General features: G+C 43.3%; 1 protein-coding gene across 1 annotated transcript in view; it reads right to left on the bottom strand.

The window, feature by feature from the left end:
* The window catches only part of EFEMP1 (EGF containing fibulin extracellular matrix protein 1), a 77260-nt gene that overhangs the window by 12694 nt on the left and 42139 nt on the right, over positions 1-22427 (bottom strand). Inside the window, exons 5-7 of the mRNA XM_054021392.1 lie at positions 8187-8309; positions 3462-3581; positions 50-169 (exon numbers count right to left, since the gene is read on the bottom strand). Of these exons, the coding sequence (XP_053877367.1) occupies positions 50-169; positions 3462-3581; positions 8187-8309 (363 nt within the window). The remainder of the gene's footprint in view (positions 1-49; positions 170-3461; positions 3582-8186; positions 8310-22427) is intronic.

The raw sequence follows: 22427 nt of genomic DNA, 5'->3' as shown, positions 1-22427 counted from the left end.
ATGTACCAATATCTTTCTATTATGACATTATGTATAAAGCATAGTTTACCTTCACAGTTGATTCTGTCACTGCTTAACTCAAATCCTGGATTACACTGACAGATAAAAGAACCAAGTATATTGTAGCATTGTTGTGCGCATGGGTTGTTGGCATCACATTCGTTTATGTCTGAAAAGAAAGGTTACATATCTTCATGCACATCTTGTTCTTTGTATCTGATAATTAAGCTGATCAAATTGATTAGTCCTTAGATTGGGTCCACCACTTTGCAAAAGTTAGTAGATTGTATCAATAAAGATTTTGCAGTTGCTGGAACAGTGTCAGATCTGTGCTCTTCATTCCTTGTAGAAAAACTGGAATATTTTTCCAGGAATGAGAGTTATTCTAACATGTAATGAACTCTTCCAAAAATGTTTAGTACAGCTATTAAACTCCACATTCCAGCATCTTTTTTTCCAGGTATGAAATGCCAAGTCTATAAATAATTGATATAAGGAACACATACTGATAAGACCTCTCAGCATGCATTGGTTAAGATTTTATCTGAGCTATTTATTACTCTTAAAATCTGTTCTTTTAAATTCCATTACAATTATAACATGAGCCACTGAAACCAGTAGAGGGTTTTGCAAAGCTCTAAGACATAGACCATATTGGGGGAAGGCATTTTTTGATGCTAGATTATTTCTATGATGTGTCCATTTTAAGAACATGTGTGAGGATACTGCAATCTGAAAAAGGAGGCATTTTCAATGGAAAGTTATGTACAGGAACCTGCAATACCCCTCTCTGGAGTCTTTAACACTTATTTTTCATACACTGTTGACTAATTTATTTATGTGTATCAACTTGTATGTAGATTTTTAGTGTACACAGAGGAGGAATACAAGAAAAAATACTCTTCATTCACATCCTAATGTGTTTTATCAGATGCAACCATTATTGAACTTTTACAGTTTTAATATATTTTTTATTTCATGGGCTTTTAAAATGCATATAAACAATATCAGAAATATTCAGGTGCAGATACAACTAATACAACTGACAAAATTCACTTCTCTACAATCAAAATGTCTATTAAAATCAACCATTCACAAAAAATTCAAATAGGGAGTAAAACATTTAGCCCATATATGTTTAAGATGTGGATGGAGAGGAATGACTATGAAGCATTTTTTCTGTTAAATACTTTTTGATAAAAGTGCAGTGACATTTGTGAGAGCAATGTTATCAGAAACACTAAACAAAAAGACAGAAAAAACAAATGTATCTACTGTATATGCTTCTCTAAAGTTCATCCACTCTCAAGAGATACAAAAGTTGTTACACAAATGTATCCACTGTGGATTTCTGAGGTGTCATAGGAATATAACAGTTAACAGATATACCCATCGCAAACAACAGTTCGCCACATTATGTAGCAAAAATGGCAATCAGCCATTTGTAAAATTTCCTTTTGAGATGAGACATGTTGTGCTTCGAGGTTGGTAACAGGAGAAGGATGTGCTGTAAAGGACCTTTCACGTTTCTTGGTGCTATAGTCATACAAATATCTGAAGAAATATTTCTTGTAAGCTATGGGCTCCCCTCTGCTCACACAGTCTGGAGGAGAACGATTCAGTACCTGTGAAGGGATCTGGGGATGGGAAAGTGTGTGGAGGGTGGCTTCCTTTTCACAACCACCCCAGGAAGCTGCCTCTCCCGTTGCAGACACTGTAGATGTGTTTTACTCAGCGATGGTGGAGTGGAGCGAGGGGATAGTAAGCAGCCAGGGGGAATAGCAGCTGTGTGTGATGTATACCACCTCAAGACAATCTGGAATTATAACTAAACCATTGTAGAAATAGCAGTAACTTACCTTCTGTGGCATTTCAACACCATGGAGGAGGCCTTTGTACGTATATGGAATATCAAATGGCAATGCTTTGGAGCAGTGGTGGCAGCTGTGAAACCTCTGGAGAAGCCCACTGATTGGTGGGCTTCTTCCCTGCCAGTCACAGCATCTGTAGATTTCAATGGCCAATTCCCTTCCCAAATCCACCATACCCTGGGTAAAATCTCAGCTCCACTCATGTCAATGGCAAAAACTCGATTGATTTCAGTGGGGCCAGGACTTCTGCAACATCCTCTCTTGGGGGCTGAAGATCTGTTTTCCCGTTATGGTCATTTCAAGCTCAAAGTGGGGGATGATTTAGTCTTATGTATCATATAACCATTTAACTTAGTCATATTCAGTGAAAACAGATTTCCTCCCCCACCCCACTTCTTAATTCGAACCCACACAATAGCAGTGGATGAAATGGAAACTTTAGTTCTCTTCTTCATAAATTCTTTCATGGATTGCATGTATCTTCACTGGTGTGACTGAGTAGTTTTTAGAGTAGCAGCCGTGTTAGTCTGTGTCCGCAAAAAGAACAGGAGTACTTGTGGCACCTTAGAGACTAACAAATTTATTAGAGCATAAGCTTTCGTGGACTACAGCCCACTTCTTCGGATGCATCCGAAGAAGTGGGCTGTAGTCCACGAAAGCTTATGCTCTAATAAATTTGTTAGTCTCTAAGGTGCTACAAGTACTCCTGTTCTTTTTGAGTAGTTTTTGCCACATATGGAAATAAATCTGTTCTTGGCCCCTGGAAAATCACCTTTCTTATCTGCTTCACTTTAGAAATAACATCCCTCTACCAAAAAGTTACTAAAAGAAATAGTCATGTTGAATGTATCTTGCACCTCATTAGGCAAATCTGCTTGCAGCCCAATTTCCTCCTTTTTTCTTATTAACTCTAGGTCTTCCAATAAAAAATCCTGTAGATTCCATCAAACTCAGTAACGGTCTTATGGCTCAGTTACTAGGATTTCTTTATCATTTTATTTACAATGGCACTAGTCCTCAGCGTGCTCAAATCACTCATTTTAATTTTTAATACTATTTCCCAAGGATTCACATTTGAAATGTCGAGACATGTCTTCTTTCATCAATATATTTATCACATGCTGCTGCGAATTAACCTTAGCTCTAAGAACTTGGCATTGCTTTCTCCAGTTTCCAGTGTTAGGGCCTGATTCTGATCTCATTTAAGCTGCTGTAGATCAGAAGTAACTCCATTAAAGTCAATGGAGCACTAGTATAAAACCAGCGTAACTGAGAGGAGAGTCAGGCCCAAGATTTAATAATGAGTTCAGCGCCCTGATGACCAGATTGCCAAATTCATGGCCCACAAATACCAGTCTGCCAACAAAATAATCCACTTTCAAAGCAAGTCTCCATTTTTGTGTCCAAGGATTCTGTGTTCCTCAAGATATTACTTTGATCAGTTCCAAGAGTCTGTAAGCCTAGGAAAGCATGACATACTTTAAAATATTCTGCCTATTGACTTGAGCTGATGAAAGCTAGCAATCGGTCAGTAGTTGTCTTTTGTAACCACATGGGCTGGTTCATATGGATATACAGAGAAGTGCTTACCTACGCAAGTGTGGTTGTTGGCTGCTAACTGGAACCCAGAGTTGCACTGGCAGTAATAGGAACCTGGAGTGTTCACACATCTATGGTGGCAGTATGGAGGGAGATTGCATTCATCTATGTCTGTTACCATAACAAGAGCAAAACAGTAAAAATGTTAGCTCAAATGTAATAACAAAAGTTCACTATTGCCATCTTGTGTCCAAATAAACAGTGTAAAGTGAGCTGGATCTGATTAAATGAAAAGAGAGACGCAATTTGCAGCTCTATTCTGCTCCTACTTAAGTTCCCTCCTTGACTTCAATGGGAACAGCATTGTGCTCTTTCTCTTGTCTTCATGTCTTAAGTTTTGTTAAAATCAGCTTTACACTGAGTATGTTTGCTCAGCCAATGATGTCAATACACATAAACATTATCCTTTATTTGGTGTTTAAATCACACCCATACTGTAGTATTGATCTCTGTATTTGTTACGTAACTTAGAACATGCTTCCTGACTACATCTTGACCAGACATAAAGAGGACCAGCAGAGTGGCTCTTATGCTCCTTTTCTGTACAAAAGTACATATATCAACAACTTAATGCTAAACCTCTGTGGCTCCATTAGCAATTCAGAATCCAAGCACTCTCTCTGTCCCGAGTCCATGGGAGTGACAGGGGTGTGAAGTGAGCAGGGATCAGGCCTGGAAAAGAAGCGGAGAGCTGGGATTTCAGGGGAATGTGGGCTCCATCCCCCCACAGGACTTGGCCAGTTACTCAAAGGACTCCCCTCATCCTCCTCCATCCCTTCCTAGGCAAGACAGCACAGCAGTTCCCTATAGCCACGGGCTGCCAGCCCCTGGCTGTGCTCTCTGACTCAGTGGAGGAAATAAGATCGCATGATTGAAGCCAATGCTATCTCAGGCAGTATTAACTTTCCCAGCAGACTGGCCATAATTCTCGGGTGGAGCATGCTGCCTTTCCCAGTTTCAGCATTCCTAAAGTGCAGCCGAGCGGGTATTCCACCTACAAACTGTATAAAGTGTTCAACAGCCCTACCTTGACCTTTTGGCACGTTGCAAGCTATGCATGGGTCAAGCCACAGACCTCTGCCTCAGCTCATGTACATCTGCAGAACAGTTTCTACTACATAGCTAAGTTGGCCATGCATGCATGGGAGAATCTTCTTTAGCTATGACCTTTACAAGCTTAACAAAAGAAATCCATGCAAAGTCCTATGCATGTAGAGAACATAATCTCTAAAAGGCTCAGCACTCAGTCAAATAAATCCCAGTTTTCACTGGAACACAGTGAAAGGCAGTTCTCATTTTCATGACAAATTTAGAATTTCCTACCCCCAGCTGTTTCTGTTGTAGATATGTGTTTAAAGATGTATTTTTTTACAATGGGGAAAGTGTTCATTTTTTCACTTGAATATTCAAAAATGACGTAACCCCTTTTTTGGAAAATGTACTAGCCTCATGCCCAAAAGCTGAGAATTTTAGACAGTTATGAGTGATGGGAAACAGGGCTTTGATTGGACAGTGTTTGGCAATCTTAACTACGGGGGAGGAGAGGAAAGGGGGCTCACTACAGCTCTTTTATTTCAGAGAAACAGTAGTGCCATTGAATCTTTTGAGTTCCATAAGACTACGCTTGTGCTTAAAGTTACTCCTGTGTGTACATATTTGCAAGCTCAGACCCTAAGTCAGTGTGAGTTTAGTGTGAAGGACTAGGCTATACCATTTGTGTGCATGATTCTATGAAAGACTATGGGAAACCTTAGCTAGGCAAGATTTGATCATAGAACCAAATCATCTGTTTGAAAGAATGTTGCCAAAAAAAAGTTTCCTTGTATCTGCAGTCTCCATGTTTCAGAAAATAACATCTTTGTGACATCTGAACAAACTGTTTTTAAAAAACAAACCCTTAAATCAAATAATAAAAAAAAACCCAACCAGACACGTTTTTAGAGTAAATTAAAAATAAAATAAAGTTAGAAAAGGGTCTCTTTCTGTCTTCAAGCCAGAAAAAGTCTGGAACAATTTTTTTCAAACTTTAAATGATCAGTTTTTTCAAACTCCCAGGATAAGAGACTTTATCGAGGTTTTGCCCCAAATGATTTTTTCTGGCTCACTTATTTTAAAGTCTCAAAGGAGTGGTTTTATTATGAAGTGCTGACAGTACTTAACTGTAGCATTGTGTTTGTGCTGTTTTATACTCTGACCTAAGTCACATAGGGGGAAGTAGGAGAAGAGAAACTTTTCCTTCTAGAGAGCATATGTATATTTAAATTAAAATATACATACAAAACTTTGACTTTTAGTAATTTATCATTATGGTTCTTTATTTTCAATGTTACATTAGACCTTTAGGTACAAGCTGAACCCTAATTCTGTTGAAATGAAAAGGAGTTACTGTACAAAGGGAATATACCTTCTAGTGAAAGCATAACTTTTTTTATAAGAATCAACAACTTGTCAAAATGATTTCCCTACCTATATGCCAAACTCCCCATCCTAGTCCTGCACAGAAAACTGGCAAATATTGGAAGGAGTTATATATACAGAAGTCTGTTGGCCTGCAGTAAAGCCTAATTAAGTCATTGAGAATCTTTCCATTGACTTCCATTGGCTTTGCATCAGGCCCCTAAAGAGAAGAGGTATATCTTTCTTACCAAATAAAAAAATTTAGCAATCCATCTAAATGGCCGCTGATAGTGCCTCTGCTTCCCTCCCAAGGTTTTCTTTTGAAAGGAACTGACTCTCATCACAGTGAGCCTTCTAGTCACAAATTAGGGATCTTGCAATTTGTGACAACACCTTCAATTTTGGTTTTGTCTCTATTTTGAGGATGTGAAAAGGCTTTTCTCTCACCCGGGGTGCTGGAACAATCTGTATAGTGAGGATGCTGACAGCCATTGAACCAACTGTAAACCATCTACATAATGGAAACCACTTCAAGCCAGTGGGTGTGACAGCATCCCCAGCACCCTAGTTCCAGCACCTATGCCATCACCTTGTCTGATCCAGTGTATATTACAGAGGTACATCAGCTAATGATATGCCTTTTATTCTACTATTTCACAATTCTTTTCTTACATTTGACAAATGTATGGCCCAATCTTGTGGCCCTTATGAAGGCAAAACTTCCAGTGAAGTCAAGATTTGAATCCTGTTCCTTCATGAATTAGGGCTTATTATTATGCTAGTAGTTTAGAGGTTACAGCCCCTGCTCTTGGCTCTCAGGGATTCAGAACAGTGGCTGATATGTCACGAAGATCAGACATCTGGACCCAAAATTTCCACTGAGTATAAGCTCTTCAAGGCAGGGACTGTGTTGTCTTGTGTGTCTGCACAATGCCTAGGCCTGTATCACTGAATTTAACTCTTACTAAAGTCAATGGAAAGACTCCCATTGATTTTACTGGGAGTTGCACTTGGCTCACAATTGTGCCGAGGGCCATTGGGCACTACCCCCATACAAGTAATAAATATAGTAACAGCTAAATTCAATTAAAAGTATTGAATATGGTTAAAATAGTTTGCAGCTCCATCCTTTAGAGACTATTTACTTTTCATCCATCATCTTTCTAAACAGACCCTCCAACAGCAATTCTGGGTCCCAGGGCAGAACAGTCAATGGGACCCCAGCCCACGTGGATGCGGTCCACCTGACATTTAGGTGGTGCTGCCACCTACGCTGGCTGGTGCCCAGCAAGCTGCTGCCAGCTGCACTGCTGGTGCCCAGAGAGCTGCGGGCTGTGTTGCTGGGCATGCTCTTCCAACACAGCCATGGCTTCCCCGTGCCTGGCTGGCTGCCTTCGCCACTGCCGGTACAATCCTGCGCATGCCTAGGAGCCCTGCCAGAGGCGACTAATGGGAGGGACTCAAAGAGGGGCACCAGCTAAGAGGGGGACACGTGACACCCCCACATTACCCCTTCCATGGGACTCCTCCCCATCCTGCCCCCACCCCGGGCCCTCTGTGCTCTCCCCATCCCCTCCTCCCCATCCCACGTTACTTGAGCAGGGGGCTCTGTCCTCCTGCTGTGCCAGCCTGGCTCCCACTGCTGTTCAGTTGCTCTTCTGGCCGCCAGGCTCCAGAGCCACGCCGGGATGATGCACGGTGCAGTACAGCAGTTACTTGGGAGAGTGCCTGGCTGCGGCAGCAGCTCGCCTCTTCTGGTGACAGTGCCCGAGTGAACCGGAGTCCCCCCGCCCTCCCTGGCATACTCGGAATAGGCTCCTGTCCCCAGGAGCTGAGCCTGGGCAGGGAGGGAGAGGGCTGCCACTGTTGTTGCTCCCTGCCTTGCCCAGGGCTCAGCTTCTGGGGACAGGAGCTGACTCTGAGCATGCCGGGGAGGGTTCCGGCTCACTTGGCCACTGTCACTAGAAAAGCTGAGCCCCAGGGCAGCTGCTGCGTTGCACCGGGCAGTGTGGCCGGAAGAGGAGAGACTCTGGCCCCGCCTCTTCCCTTCTGGCTCTGGCCCCGCCCCTTCCTCTCCCCAGCCAAGGCTGGCTGCTGGGTTGAGTGCCCTGAGCAGGCATCTAGGGAGGGCGGGCAGCCAACCTTTCCCGCCACCCCCGGCCCCTTTAAATTGCCCTGGCCCCTGGGCAATTGCCCCCTTTCTCCCTCCCCACCGTCGGCGGGCCTGTTTCTAAATGATATGAAGTTATAGTTCCACATAAAGTTTGAAAATGAACCTTGATAACCAACAAACATCGCTTATGCTAGCTCAGAACTTACCAACACACTGTTCCCCGCGTTTTTGGTAACCTGAGGGACACTGGCAGCTGAAAGACCCTCTTAAATTGATGCATACTTGATCTGCCCTGCAGTTATGGGTTCCTGTTGCACATTCATCTATATCTTCATAAAACAGCAAATACAACGTTAGTCAGAAACTTTGGTTCAAATTTAAAATTTTTTACCCATCTCCAACCATACTTTAAATGAAGATAGCAAGTTTCAAATTCATTCAAAAGATTTTTATGCCAGGGTTTATTCTGTTTACAGAACACACAACACTGTTGTGATGTTCCCCTCTGTTATCTGGACCGGTGATCTGCTAGGTCACTCCAATCCTTGACTCTGGGAGCCTGCTTTGCTGTGAGAACCCCCACTCCTGGGCTGTTCACTCACAGCCTGTGGCATGTAAGCTGCTCCTTGTATTGTGCAACCGAATGACCAATATCTCCGGTCCCAGACACAATCCTAGGAACCTCCATCTTGCAGTGCCCAGTTATGCCCACTGGATGCTGCAAGCTTATATGAGTTCGTCAATTTAACAAAGAAATTGATATGTACCAGACTTGTTATCCTAAGGGAAGTCTCTGACACACTTCAAACCAAACGCACTGCTTCAGGTAGAATAAACAAACAGATTTATTAACTACAAAGATAAATGTTAAGTGATTATAAGTCAAAGCATAACAAGTCAGATTTGGTCAAATGAAATAAAAGCAAAACACATTCTAAGTTGATCTTAACACTTTCAATGCCCTTACAAACTTAGATGCTTCTCACCACAGGCTGGCTGGTTGCTCTTCAGCCAGGCTCTCCCCTTTGATCAGTGCTTCAGTAGCCTGGTGTGGTGTCTGTAGATGTAGGTGGAAGAGAGAGGAAGAGCATGGCAAAGTCTCTCCCTTTTATAATATTCTTTCTTCCCTCTTGGCTTTGCCCCTCCCCCCCGCCTTGAGAGTCAGGTGAGCATTACCTCATCACAGTCCCAAACTGGCCAAAGGAAGGGGGGTGACTCACTTCAAAGTCCAACAGATCCTTTTGTTGCTGCCTAGGCCAGTATCCTTTGCTCCTGTGAGGCTGGGCTGGATTTGTCCTATACCTGCCCTGATGAGGTGTGAACAGCCTCTCCACTCTTGGAGAGTTTTTGCCTGGGCTTATTTTAAGCCATGAGGATACATTTTCAGCCTCATAACTACATACATGAAATTATAACCTATAACATTACTATAACATTATTGTAACAAGAATGCTCAGTGCATCGTGAGCCTTCCGAAGATACCCAACATGACAAACTTTGCATTGGATCCCACACAATCATTTTACAAGGATGAACATGGGGGTGCTTGGTGTTTCCCTGAGCTACAGAGTGTCACAACTGTTTGATTCCTTTGGGTCACAAACCAAAAATCTCTAACAATACTTAAATCTGACCGATTGTATCTTAAAACATTTCCAATATTAATTTTTTTCTCCATAGGAATTTATTCTAGGTTGGGCTGGTAGTGCCACCTATTATTAGACCTGTTTTTAATTGCTTACAACTTTCCAAATATTAACTATTTGGGCTGAAATTGTCACTGCTGGGTATCTTTTGTAGGTTGAATATTCAGCTACAATGCTTCAACTGTTTCCAAGAATGAGACTAGCGAAAAATATGTTGTTTTATGCACGTTAAAAATATTCTGGTGACCTCTTTTTGTACTGAGAAGGGGACAAGTTTCATTTAGAAGCCCAAGCACAGGGCTGGAGTTTAAAGGGCTCTAGGATGGGACTGAAGACCTGGCAGTGGGCTAACCATTTGTTAAACTTTGTTACCCCGGGAAGGCAACGGAAGTGAAAGAGTGACCTGGCTGGAGAGCTGGGGACATCACAGAACCCTAAAGGCGAAGAGTGTTCAGGGAGAAAGCTCTGGGGGCATTGCTCCATACTAGGGCAGGGACAGACTTAAAGCTAGCTCAGAAGGGCTAAGGACTGAGCCCAGAGACAGTGCTGCAGGTACCAACAAGGGCATAGTGATAGGCCCTGTTGTACTTTTGTTACACCGGAAGGGACTTTCTTGTTTGTTTACATATCGAAAGTGTGTGAACTGGCTGGAGGGTTGGGCCACTGAAGACCACCTGATGAGATTAATAGCTGACAGGGGGTGTCGAGAGCAGAAAGAGAGAGAGAGCAGGGTCACACCCAACTGAGAGAAGGTGCTCCTGAGAGGTGAGTGTCCCCCATCTCAAATCCATTAGCAAAATGTCTCATCCTTCTGTAGTGCTGGTACATGTACAGGATTAACAAACTACTTTCAGTTACTTGTTAGCTCAAGTAGCAGAGGTCGGTGCAGCACAACTAAAGATTCCAACCCTGCTGATGTGGATGTCTTTATAAGGCCACATGATGAATTTTTTTTAAAGTTAGGAAATTACACACACAAAATGACATTAAGAGAACATTATTAAGTTTGCAAAGTTAAAGCACTTAAAGGTAGGAAATGACAGAATTAAGGTTGTCTGTACACCCGAGTCTGCCCTCCTTCTGCATACACATTATGATAGTCTTCAGTTATATGATCATATACTCATCAATGGTTTAGATAATGGCATCAAGAGTACACTTATAAAGTTTGTGGATGATACCAAGTTGGAAGGGTGGCAAGTGTTTTGGAGGTTAGGATTAAAATTCAAAATGATCTGGACAAACTGGAGAAATGGTCTGCAGTAAATAGGATGAAATTCAATAAGGACAAATGCAAAGTACTCCACTTAGGAAGGAACAATCAGTTGCACACATACAAAATGGGAAATGACTGCCTAGGAAAGAGTACTGCAGAAAGGGATGATAATGGATCACAACCCAAATATGAGTCAACAGTGTAACACTGTTGCAAAAAAAAAGCAAACATCATTCTGGGATGTATTAGCAAGAGTGTTGCGAGCAAGATAGGAGAAGTAATTCTTCCACTCTACTCTGCCCTGATAATTAGGGCCCTATCAAATTCAAGGTCCATTTTGGTCAATTTCACAGTCATATGATTTTAAAAATAATAAATTTCATGATATCAGCTATTTAAATCTGAAATTTTATGGTGTTGTAATTGTAGGGGTCCTGACCCAAAAAGGAGTTGTGGGAGGGTCACAAGGTTATTGTAAGGGTGGGTTGCGGTACTGCTACCCTTACTTCTGCATTGCTGCTGGCAGTGGCGCTGCCTTCAGAGCCAGGCAGCTGGAGAGCGGCAGCTGCTGGCTGCGAGTCCAGCTCTGAAGGCAGAGCCACCACCAGCAGCAGTGCAGAAGTCAGGATGGCATGGTATAGTATTGCCACCCTGACTTCTGTGCTACTGCCTGTAGAGCTGGTCCCTCAGTCAGCAGCTGCCACTGTCCGGCCACCCAGCTCTGAAGGCAGCAGTGCAGAAGTAAAGGGTGGCATGGTATGGTATTGCCACTCTTACTTCTGTGCTGCTGCTGTCGGGGCGCTGCCTTCAGAACTGGGTGCCCAGCCAATGGCCACTGCTCTCCGGGCGCCTAGCTCTGAAGGCAGCACAGAACTAAGGGTGGTAATACTGCAACCCCCCTAAAATATCATTGTGACCCCCCTGCAACTCCCTTTTGGGTCAGGGACCCCAATTTGAGAAACACTGGTCTTCCCCATGAAATCTATACATTATAGGGTAACAGCACACAAGAGACCAGATTTCACAGGGGAAGACCAGATTTCATGGTCTGTGACGCATTTTTCATGGCTGTGAATTTGGTATGGCTCTACTGATATGGCCTCAATTGGAGTATTGTGTCCAGTTCTGGGTGCCACATTTCAGGAAATATGTGGAAAAATGCAAGAGAAGAGCAATACAAATGATTAAAGGTCTAGAAAACATGACTAATGAGGGAAGATTGAAAAAATTGGGTTTGTTTAGTCTGGAGAAGAGAAGACTGGGGGGGGGACATGATAGCAGTTTTCAAGTACATAAAAGGTTTTTACAAAGAGGAGGGGAAAATTATTCTCATTAACCTCTGAGGATAGGACAAGAAGCAATGGGCTTCAATTGAAGTAAGGGTGGTTTAGGTTGGACTTTAGGAAAAACTTCCTAACTGTCAGGATGGTTAAGCACTGGAATAAATTGCCAAGGGAGGTTGTGGAATCTCCATCATTGGAGATTTTTAAGAGCAAGTTAGACAAACACCTGTCAGGGATGGTCTAGATAATACCTAGTCCTGCCGTGAGTGCAGGGGACTGGACTAGATGACCTCTTAAGGTCCCTTCCAGTTCTATGATTCTATTTTTTCACAGAACTCTGGCTATATTTAGTACACAGGATGGATCTGCTCTGGGGATGATCAGGTTAGTGTCCAAAGAAGGCTGTTGTCTGTAGAATCCCTGCCTCATTTCTTGCAGAAGCTGGAAAGTGTGTACTATTTGTACCACTGGGGCAGGTGAGTCTAGGCCTGCCCAAAACTAAAGGCTTGCCCTTCAGATAAGGAGGAGGGACCACAAAGCCCAGGCTACAGTTGAGTTTTTGAGACAACAAACCAAAAAAAAAAAAAAAAAAAACACAGGAGCAGGAGTGAGGTAAGATTTTAAAAATGAGGGATCCAGAGGAGAACCCCAAGCAGCGAACCCTGGACAGCGCCCACTGCTTCTCTAAAGTATCCAAGGAGTCAGTGGATGCTGCCCAGAGGAACTCTGCCTAGAGACATGAGCAGACGAGGTACAGGAAATAGGCCCCACAGTCGCTGGGTGCCCTGTGCCCAGCTTCCTCCTCTTGAAGTGATGGATGGCCATCTTGGCTAATTCTAGGAGGAGACTGAGAGGGAGGTCCTTTGACTTGATGGGGCCAGGGATGGGGTGTGCATAGATTAGGGTGACCAGATGTCCTGATTTTATAGGGACAGTTCCGATTTTTTTGGTCTTTTCTTATATAGGCTCCTATTACCTCCCAACCCCGTCCCAATTTTTCATACTTGCTGTCTGATTACCCTAGCATAGATCAGGAGGAACAGGGATGGAAAATGTGTAGAGAATGAGGCAGGGAATTGCAGGAAGAGAAAGGAGGGTCTCATGGTTAAGGCAGTTGAATGATGCCCTAGAGCAGCGGTTCTTGAACCAAAGTGGGTCACAACCCCATTTTAATGGGGTTGCCAGGGCTGGCATTAGACTTGCTGGGACCTGGGGCTGAAGCCAAAGCCCGAGCCCTCACAGCGGGTCTCGGGTTTTGGCTTCAGCCCTGGGTGACGGGACTCAGGCTACAGGCCCCCGCCCAAGGCTGAAGCCCTTGGACTTTGGCTTTGGCGCCCCCACCCTCTGTGGTGGAGCTCAGGCTTCAGCTTTGGCCTGCTCCCGCCTGGGGTGGCGGGGCTTGGGCGGCCTCAGGGCTCAGTCCTCTCTCCTGGAGTTGTGTGGTAATTTTTGTTGTCAAAAAGGGGTCGCGGTGCAATGAAGTTTGAGAACCCCTACCCTAGAGACATGGATTCTACCCCTGCTTCTGGCAGAGAGAACCTACATGATGCTACTCAAATCACTTAAACCAAACTTTTCACAAGTGGGTGGCCACTAATTATCTTCCTCATTTTCTGATTGCCTGACTTTAGACCCTGTGGTCTGATTTGCAGAAGTTCTGAGCACTCACAGCTGCAACTGAAGCCAATGGAAGCTGTGGTTTGAACATATACATGCTATATAATGTTAAGTACTCTGAAAAATCAGAGTATTTCAAATTGGGCACCCAGAATTAGTGGATGGTTTTGACCTTATTTTGTGTGCCTCGGTTCCCAATCTGTAAAGCAATAATACTCTCTCACACACAAGGGGGCTGAATGAAGTTTGCACAGGCAACTGAATTCTGGCATTTCCTAACTTTTAAATGATTAACTTTGTAATCTTAACAATGTTCTTTTAATGTAGTTTTTTGTGTATGTAATTATATGTATGATTCCATGCAGTTTATAAGTCAGACTGAATGCAGATAAATAAAAGTATACAAAAGAGTAACTATTGTGTTTTTCTGATATTCTGATTTGTTTTCTTCATAATATCTTGGTGTATTAGTTATAATTACGCTCTGTGTGTTGATAAGGATTGTATAAAACTAAATTACAATTTGCTTTATCATTTGATCATCCAACTTATTTCTTATTGTAACCTGACACAGAACAGTGAAAGGACTTTGTAATGTTGGCTTTCTACACAAACTGGAAGCTGTAGGCTGAATAAACAAATTCCTTAAAACTCATGATCTCTAGTTTACAAATCTCAGCTGAACTCTCTATTTGTACAGGCACGGGGGATCTCAGAACATCACCTGTTGCAGATTCTGGGTGGTGCTTTGGAAAAAGTGATGGATTCTTTCACATATCAAATGAAAATAATTTTGACCACAAAATTCAATAAAAAATAAACTATCAACAGTTTGAATTAATTCTCAGTGTTTGCCCTTTTCTCAAATGTCCAAATATTTGCTATATACTTCCTCTAAATCTGACAGCTCAAATAAAGGTCTAACTCTTGTGCTGTCCTTTTCATTTCTGCATGTTATCAGTTCTGAAGTCAGCATACTAATATAGAAGTAGCTGACTCCACTGTCCTGGACTGACAGCTGAGAAGCTCGTGTTCAGATGCAGAGCAGGTTTTTCAGGCACTAGACCAGGCTGCCTAGCACAGAACAGACAGGCCATTAAGGGCTTGATCCAAAGTGCAGTGAAGTCAATATGACTGCATTGACTTCAATGTGCTTTGTATGGGACTCCTAGTCTTTGCATAAAAATGGAGGAAAGCTGTTTATACTGCTTATATACTTTCACCTTTTCAATAATATTCCTGGAACGAGGCACATTTGACCTCTGATGACAACTAAATGGGTAGAAGTGTCACTGCTCCAGAGCAAGCAATGCTCTGGACAAACAGCCTTGCTAGAGGGACACAGTCTTCTCAGTAACAGGCACTCCAAAAGCATATTGCAATAAGACAGTGTAAATAAATATTAATTTTATTTCTTTTTATGAACTCATCAGTCTGGCATGAGAAACTTTGTACAACTCACTTTTGATAAAGGCTTTTACACCTATTCCATCATATCTTGTGCTATTATTGCTGTCTCAGAGTTCAGTTTTTAAATGACTGGGCCACCTTAACACTATCTCACTAATGGAGAGTTAGGTTTGTCATGAATGCTTGCTTTATAGGATTGTGAAGTAGACTAGTCTTGTAAGTAGTGGCTACCTTTGCTGGAAAACTTAGCTTCAGCTCTAACAAGTAGGTCTGTGCTGGGGTGCACATGGACAAGTAAGGGGCCAGAGAGGTCCTGGCAGCAGGGCTAGCCCTACTCTTCTAGCCTTGTCATTTATGCATGATAGAGAGGAGGCCTTTAAAAGGGAGGAAAAAGCAGGCGGGGTCAGGGGCAGGGGCAGGAGAGGAGAGAAAGATTGTCCTAAACAGCAGACTGCAGGAGTGACAGGGAACTCTTCCTCAGGGTCAGGGTGAAGGTTTCCTGCCTAGGATATAGCGGACTCTTAAGGTAAGACAGACAGGCTGAACCTGTCTCAAAGAGCTAGTCAGAGCGATTTCCCCAAACCCATTACACTGGGGCTGGATCGTTGGTAGCACTATAGACTAGCCAGTTCCCTAGTCCTGTGCTAACCCCCAACCTGTAGGACCAGAGTGCCTGTGTTGTCTGGCCCCTCCCTCACAGACCAAGCCAGTATGGTTGAACGTGCCAGGAGCAGAAAGCCCCCACTGACACAGACTCTGGGGATCTTTAGACAAGGCACAGACACCAGACACAGGAGTACGTCAGAGTGTGTTATGTCTGCAATCCTCTTCAGCATTCCCATTGACTGGGTAATGCGGTGTAGAACAGAAGACATGCCAAGAGGCATTAGATGGACACCCTTCTCATCCCTTGAAGACCTGGACTTTGCAGATAATGAGGGGGGAGGGATAGCTCAGTGGTTTGAGCATTGGCCTGCTAAACCCAGGGTTGTGAGTTCAATCCTCAAGGGGGCCATTTAGGGATCTGGGCCAAAAATCTGTCTGGGGATTGGTCCTGCTCTGAGCAGGGGGCTGGACTAGATAACCTCCTGAGGTCCCTTCCAACCCTGATATTTTATGATCTTACTCTCCTATCACAATACCCAACATCATATACAAGAATAAACAACCTGACTCAACACATTCAGCCAGCAAATTGGACTGAAAATCAACCACAATAAGACAGATATCATATCCTTTAATATTGCTTCACCATCACCAGTACAGATAGAGGATCATGTTCTCACCAATGTAGAAACATTCACATACTTGGGCAGCACCATCAGCAAGGACAGTGGAACAAGCCAGGACATCCAGAACAGAATCAATAAAGCCAGGAACACCTTCAGGAGCTTAAATACAGTCTGGAAATTATCAAAATACAACACCAAAACCAAACTCAAGATTTTATCAGAGCTGAGTACTTTCAACACTATTTTATAGTGTAGAATGCTGGGGAATGACAAAGTATGACATGTCCAAACTGTCTTCATTCCATACAGCCTGCCTCAGAAAAATCCTCCATATCTTTTGGCCCAGAATAATTTCAAACCAAGACCTATTCACACAGTGCAGCCAAGAAGATATGACCACCATCATTGCCAGGAGGTGTTGGAGATGGATTGGGCATGTGCTTCAGATAAAAACTGATTCCATCACCAGAATAGCAATAAGATGGACACCTGAAGGCAAATGAAAATGAGGCTGCCCAAAAACAACAAGGTGAAGAGCTGTGGAAGCTGAGCTGAAAAACCTGGAGCACAGCTGGGGAACCATTGAATGACTTGCCAGAAACAGACAGGCGTGGAGGAATTTCATTGCTGCCCTAAACACCAGAGGTGTAATGGGAACTAACTAACCAACTAACTATAAAGGGCAGAGCTCCCCTTGCAAATAGGGAAGTGGGCCTATATTGTGACCACCCTGTGTAGATAACTGGATGTGGTCAAGTTCCCCTACTTCCTGAGGGAGGAATCACCAAGGGCTCTGTTACAAGGTCATTTTAAAGTCCATTGCTATTGCAAACACCATTGTGTGGACTTCTCCATTGGTTTTTTACCCTCTATGATTAAACTTGATACGTGCATTTCCTAAGCTCTTAACTGAAGACAACTTGTGAGAACTATCAATAATTCATTTAAGTGATAATAGCCCTCAAATATAGGGCCTTGTGTCAATCTGATGATGCGGGTTGTTCCTCGGTATATAGTATAGGGATCCTCCTACTGCCATCTGTCCTTTTGTTGGTGATGGCAATAGATCATACACCTCAATTCTATGTATATCTAATATAAGCTTCAAGTTTTCTGTTCCCAGACTATTTCATTCACATTGTTTTGTACCATCTATCTTCTCTGATCACTATTTTTGTTTAAATGGAAAGCTTTTATTAGGATAAATGGTATAGAATAGATAAGAACTCAGAATCAAACACAGAAACAAGAGTGTCTGATCTGAGAGAGTCATTAAATCTGACAAATCAGTCATGTTTCCAGTAATTTTTATTTCACTTCTGCTTCTTCACATTAAATGAACCACATATCTCATTTAGTACCAGCTCACTCATTGCGTATGTCTGCACTGAAGCTGGAGGAGCTACTTCCAGCTTGCGTAGATGTATATATGCTAGGTTTAATTGAGTTAACATGCTAAAAAATAGCAGTTTACACATGCTATTCCATGGACCACACCTCTTTGTTCCACTTGATCTTTCAGGACAAACCCTCTCCAGCAGAATATGAATAGCAACGAGGCTATTGGGAATCCATGCCTTTTGGCCTCTACCTAACGCAGACACCTATGACTGGAGCTTATTTGTCACCACTGAGGGAATGCAGTTTGCAGAAGACAGGCTTTTCTAGGGGGTTGGCCAATGGCTGTGGAATGAATTCCCACAGGAACTAAGGATCATCACAAAACTTCTGCTCTAAGCGCAATGCATGTTTCTTTGACCTTGCCTTCTCTAACATAAACATATAGCAATGCGAGTGTATGTTTGTGTGTATAAATAAATTGTATTTTCCAAAACAAAACACTCCACTGCACACACACTTCTCTCCTTGGGAAGGCGATGAGAGAACAAACACATGATGGATGTTAGTCACATTATTTAGTGCACTACTGGAAGGCACTCATATACTATGATGAGAACCTCATTAGAATAGAAAAGAATGTACTTTTATGACCTCATTCTTGGACATCTCTCTATTCCCTCTTCATCCTCTTCCCCCCCGCCCCAAAACTCAGTGTCATCATCATACTAATGTTTGTTTTCTTGAGTGTTTCAGAATAGCTGCTATCTTATATAAATTTCTCCTGGGAAATGCCTAAATCTATCCCCACCAGGGCAACAATGTCCCCACCCCTGGGGTCCCCTGCCCAGGGCAGGTGGAGGGTCCATGGCTTCCCACAGCTTTCTGCGTGGCTCTTATCCTGACCTGCCTCCGGCTTCTGGCCGGGGGGTGGGGCCTCGGGGGCCGAAGAGCAGCAGCTGGGCCATGGTAACAGCCGCCTGAGCAGCTGTGGGGTGCTGTGGACCCTCCACCTGCCCTGGGCAGGGAGTCTGGGGGGTGGGGACATGGGGAGCTGTTCTTGGGGCCCCCCACCCTGGGCAGGTGGAGGGTCCATGGCTCCCCATAGCTGCCCAAGTTCCCAGACCCAGGGCAGCTCTTACCTGGGCTGGGCTCCAGCTTCCGGCCAGGTCAGGGGGCAAGGCCTCGGGGGGAAGAGGAGGGGCAAGGGGCTCGGCCTGTGGCAAAAAGTGGACTGACCAGGTCCATTCACTTTAAAAACTGGGAGGGCCATGGTTCCTTGGCCCCCTGTGTTCTGGTGCCCCTGACCCCTATCACTTTCTTAGCAACTGGTGACTGTATTTTTCTATTCCCTTTCCATATGTTACATAAGAACAGCAGTACCGGGTCAGACCAAAGGTCAATCTAGCCCAGTATCCTGTCTTCCAACAGTGGCCAATGCCAGGTGCCCCAGAGGGAGTGAACTTAACAGATAATTCATAGATTCATAGATTCTAGGACTGGAAGGGACCTCGAGAGGTCATCGAGTCCAGTCCCCTGCCCGCATGGCAGGACCAAATACTGTCTAGACCATCCCTGATAGACATTTATCTAACCTACTCTTAAATATCTCCAGAGATGGAGATTCCACAACCTCCCTAGGCAATTTATTCTAGTGTTTAACCGCCCTGACAATTCCTCAGATTTGTCACCCAGAAAGGACGGCTCAGGTTTGGGAATCTCCCTAACATCCTCAGCCATGAAGACTGAAGCAAAGAATCCATTTAGTTTCTCCGCAATCACTTTATCGTCTTTAAGCACTCCTTTTGTATCTTGATCGTCCAAGGGCCCCACTGGTTGTTTAGCAGGCTTCCTGATTCTGATGTATTTAAAAAACATTTTGTTGTTACCTTTTGAGTTTTTGGCTAGCTGTTCTTCAAACTCCTCTTTGGCTTTTCTTATTACATTTTTACACTTAATTTGGCAGTGTTTATGCTCCTTTCTATTTACCTCACTAGGATTTGACTTCCACTTTTTAAAAGATGCCTTTTTATTGCTCACTGCTTCTTTTACATGGTTGTTAAGCCATGGTGGCTCTTTTTTAGTTCTTTTACTGTTTTTTAATTTGGGGTATACATTTACGTTGGGCCTCTATTATGGTGTCTTTGAAAAGCATCCACGCAGCTTGCAGGGATTTCACTTTAGTCACTGTACCTTTTAATTTCTGTTTAACTAACCCCTTCATTTTTGCATAGTTCCCCTTTCTGAAATTAAATGCCACAGTGTTGGGCTGTTGAGGTGTTCTTCCCACCACAGGGATGTTAAATGTTATTATATTATGGTCACTATTTCCAACCGGTCAGTGTTACACACACACATATATATATATACACTCTGATAGCCACTTCAGATTAGATCAGTAACCCATAGTTAACACTGTCTTGTACTTTGCCAGTATCCTTTCTTTATTCCTTTATATTTTCTAATCTCACCTATCATTCTAGCTGATGACGGTGTGTATAAATCAACAGCTGCATGACTGTGCCAAATTGTTAAATGTCTTGTATCATGTTTGATAGTGGAAGCATGCAGCATACACATTGTATTTAGTATTTTATAACTTATGGAATCTATCACAGTCTCATCATTGCAAATCATTCACAAAAACAAACAGAAGTTTGGGCAGCAATACTAACTTTGTGGCAACTAGCCACTCCCTCACCAGAAATGATAGCAGAAAAGTGAGAACATATAAGACAATATCATAGCCAAAATGCATCCAGCAAAGGCTTGGCTGAATAGCTGAGCTCTGCATCATTCTCTGAAGGATAATAAATGCTGACAGATTGCCAGAGGAAGTGAGCTTCATAGTAAGGAACCCTCCACTGAGATTACCCTGTCTCCAATCCTCAAGCATAAACATCTAGGAGCTGTTAATGAAAGCACAGTGGTTAATGTCAGCCATCATGAGAGCACATGGTATGTCTAATATACGCCTTTATTTAAATTTTCATCTTTTTTTGTAATAGGGATTTCTCATGTATTTTCCCCTCCTATCCAAGGATGTGTTCCAAAGAGACTCTCAGTTCCTCAAGGTGGTTAATCAAGCTATCTAGTGTATCCCAAATAGAGCCAGTAAGCTTTTTATCATGTCACAGATCAACATTCTGGGCCTCCATTTTTTATCTTGTTTTAAACCCAGTTCCCCCTCCTCAACAAGTACACTAACCCTACACAATTTCTTTTGAATAGCTTTATTTTCTCTAGCAATAGATATACACTAATTTATTTTAAAATTCATTTTGAGTTAAGCCACTTTTTTTATTTGCAGTGCCTTAAACAACAATCATATTACTTGAAGAGGCTTGCATTGAGAGCTAAGTTTTGTTGCTAGATTTATTTGTATTTGCTTTACATAGTTATAAGTGTTTGGTAGCTTTTATTTTACTATAACTTGCATTGGAATTGAGTAGTTTGGTTACCATGTACTGTTTGTAGTTATTACACCACAAAAAACCACCTTAAAAGAATGATAAGGTTGCAAAGTCAAACATTCAGAAGTTAGGAAATGCAATGTGTTCAACTTTAATTCAGCCCACTTGTACGTGTGCATTATAATAGTCTTGAATTACATGATCACATAACATTTTTAACACAGACTTGCACTCAATCAAACCCCACCATTCCCAGAGTGAGATCAGGTGGCATGGCTTTCTCTATTCAAGCAGAATGTACCCAGATGCTACAAAAGATTAATGGTATATAACAGGGGTCAGCAACCTTTCAGAGGCGGTGTGCTGAGTCTTCATTTATTCATTCTAATTTAAAGTTTCGCGTGCCGGTAATACATTTTAATGTTTTTTAGAAGGTCTCTCTCTCTCTAAGTCTATATATTATATAACTAAACTAGTGTTGTATTGTAAAATAAACAAGGTTTTCAAAATGTTTAAGAAGCTTCATTTAAAATGAAATTAAAATGTTGATCTTACTCCACCAGCCCGCTCAGCCTGCTGCTGGTCTGGGGTTCTGTTCACCTAGGTCGGCAGCGGGCTGAGTGAGGCCTGCAGCCAGGACCCCGGCTGGCAAGAGTCTGGCAGCCAGAACCCCAGACCAGCAGCGGGCTGTGTGGGGCCGGTGGCCAGGACCCCAGACCGGCAGTGGACTGAGCGGCTCAGCTCACTGCTGCTCAGGGGTTCCATCCGCTGGCTCCTGCCAGCCAGGATCCTGGCTGCCGGATCCACTCAGCCCGCTGCCAGTCTGGGGTCCCGGCCCTCCCCACATACAGTGGGTACCTACTGTGACAGACCCAGACCAGTGGTGTACAAGAGTCTGGTAGAGGGCAAATATACTGGTCACTGGATGAGTAGTTTTCCGTTCCCTGAGTGACCAAAGCAGGGGCTACACTAGAGTAATCAGGAACCTGCTAGAACCAGTTAAGGCAGGCAGGCTAATTAGGACACCTGGAGCCAATTAAGAAGAAGCTTCTAGAATCAATTAAGGCAGGCTAATCAGGGCACCTGGGTTTTAAAAAGGAGCTCACACCAGTTTGTGGTGTGAGTGTGAGGAGCTGGGAGTAAGAGGTGCAAGGAGCTGAGAAGGTGTGCTGCTGGAGGACTGAGGAGCACAAGTGTTATCAGACACCAGGAGGAAGATCCTGTGGTGAGAATAAGGAAGGTGTTTGGAGGAGGCCATGGGGAAGTAGCCTAGGGAGTTGTAGCTGTCATGC

This window comes from Malaclemys terrapin, chromosome 3 (genome assembly GCF_027887155.1).
Source record: "Malaclemys terrapin pileata isolate rMalTer1 chromosome 3, rMalTer1.hap1, whole genome shotgun sequence".
Lineage (NCBI taxonomy): Eukaryota > Metazoa > Chordata > Testudines > Emydidae > Malaclemys > Malaclemys terrapin.
The sequence above is the reverse complement of the archived record's forward strand: the minus strand, read 5'-3'. Positions and strand labels throughout refer to the sequence as shown.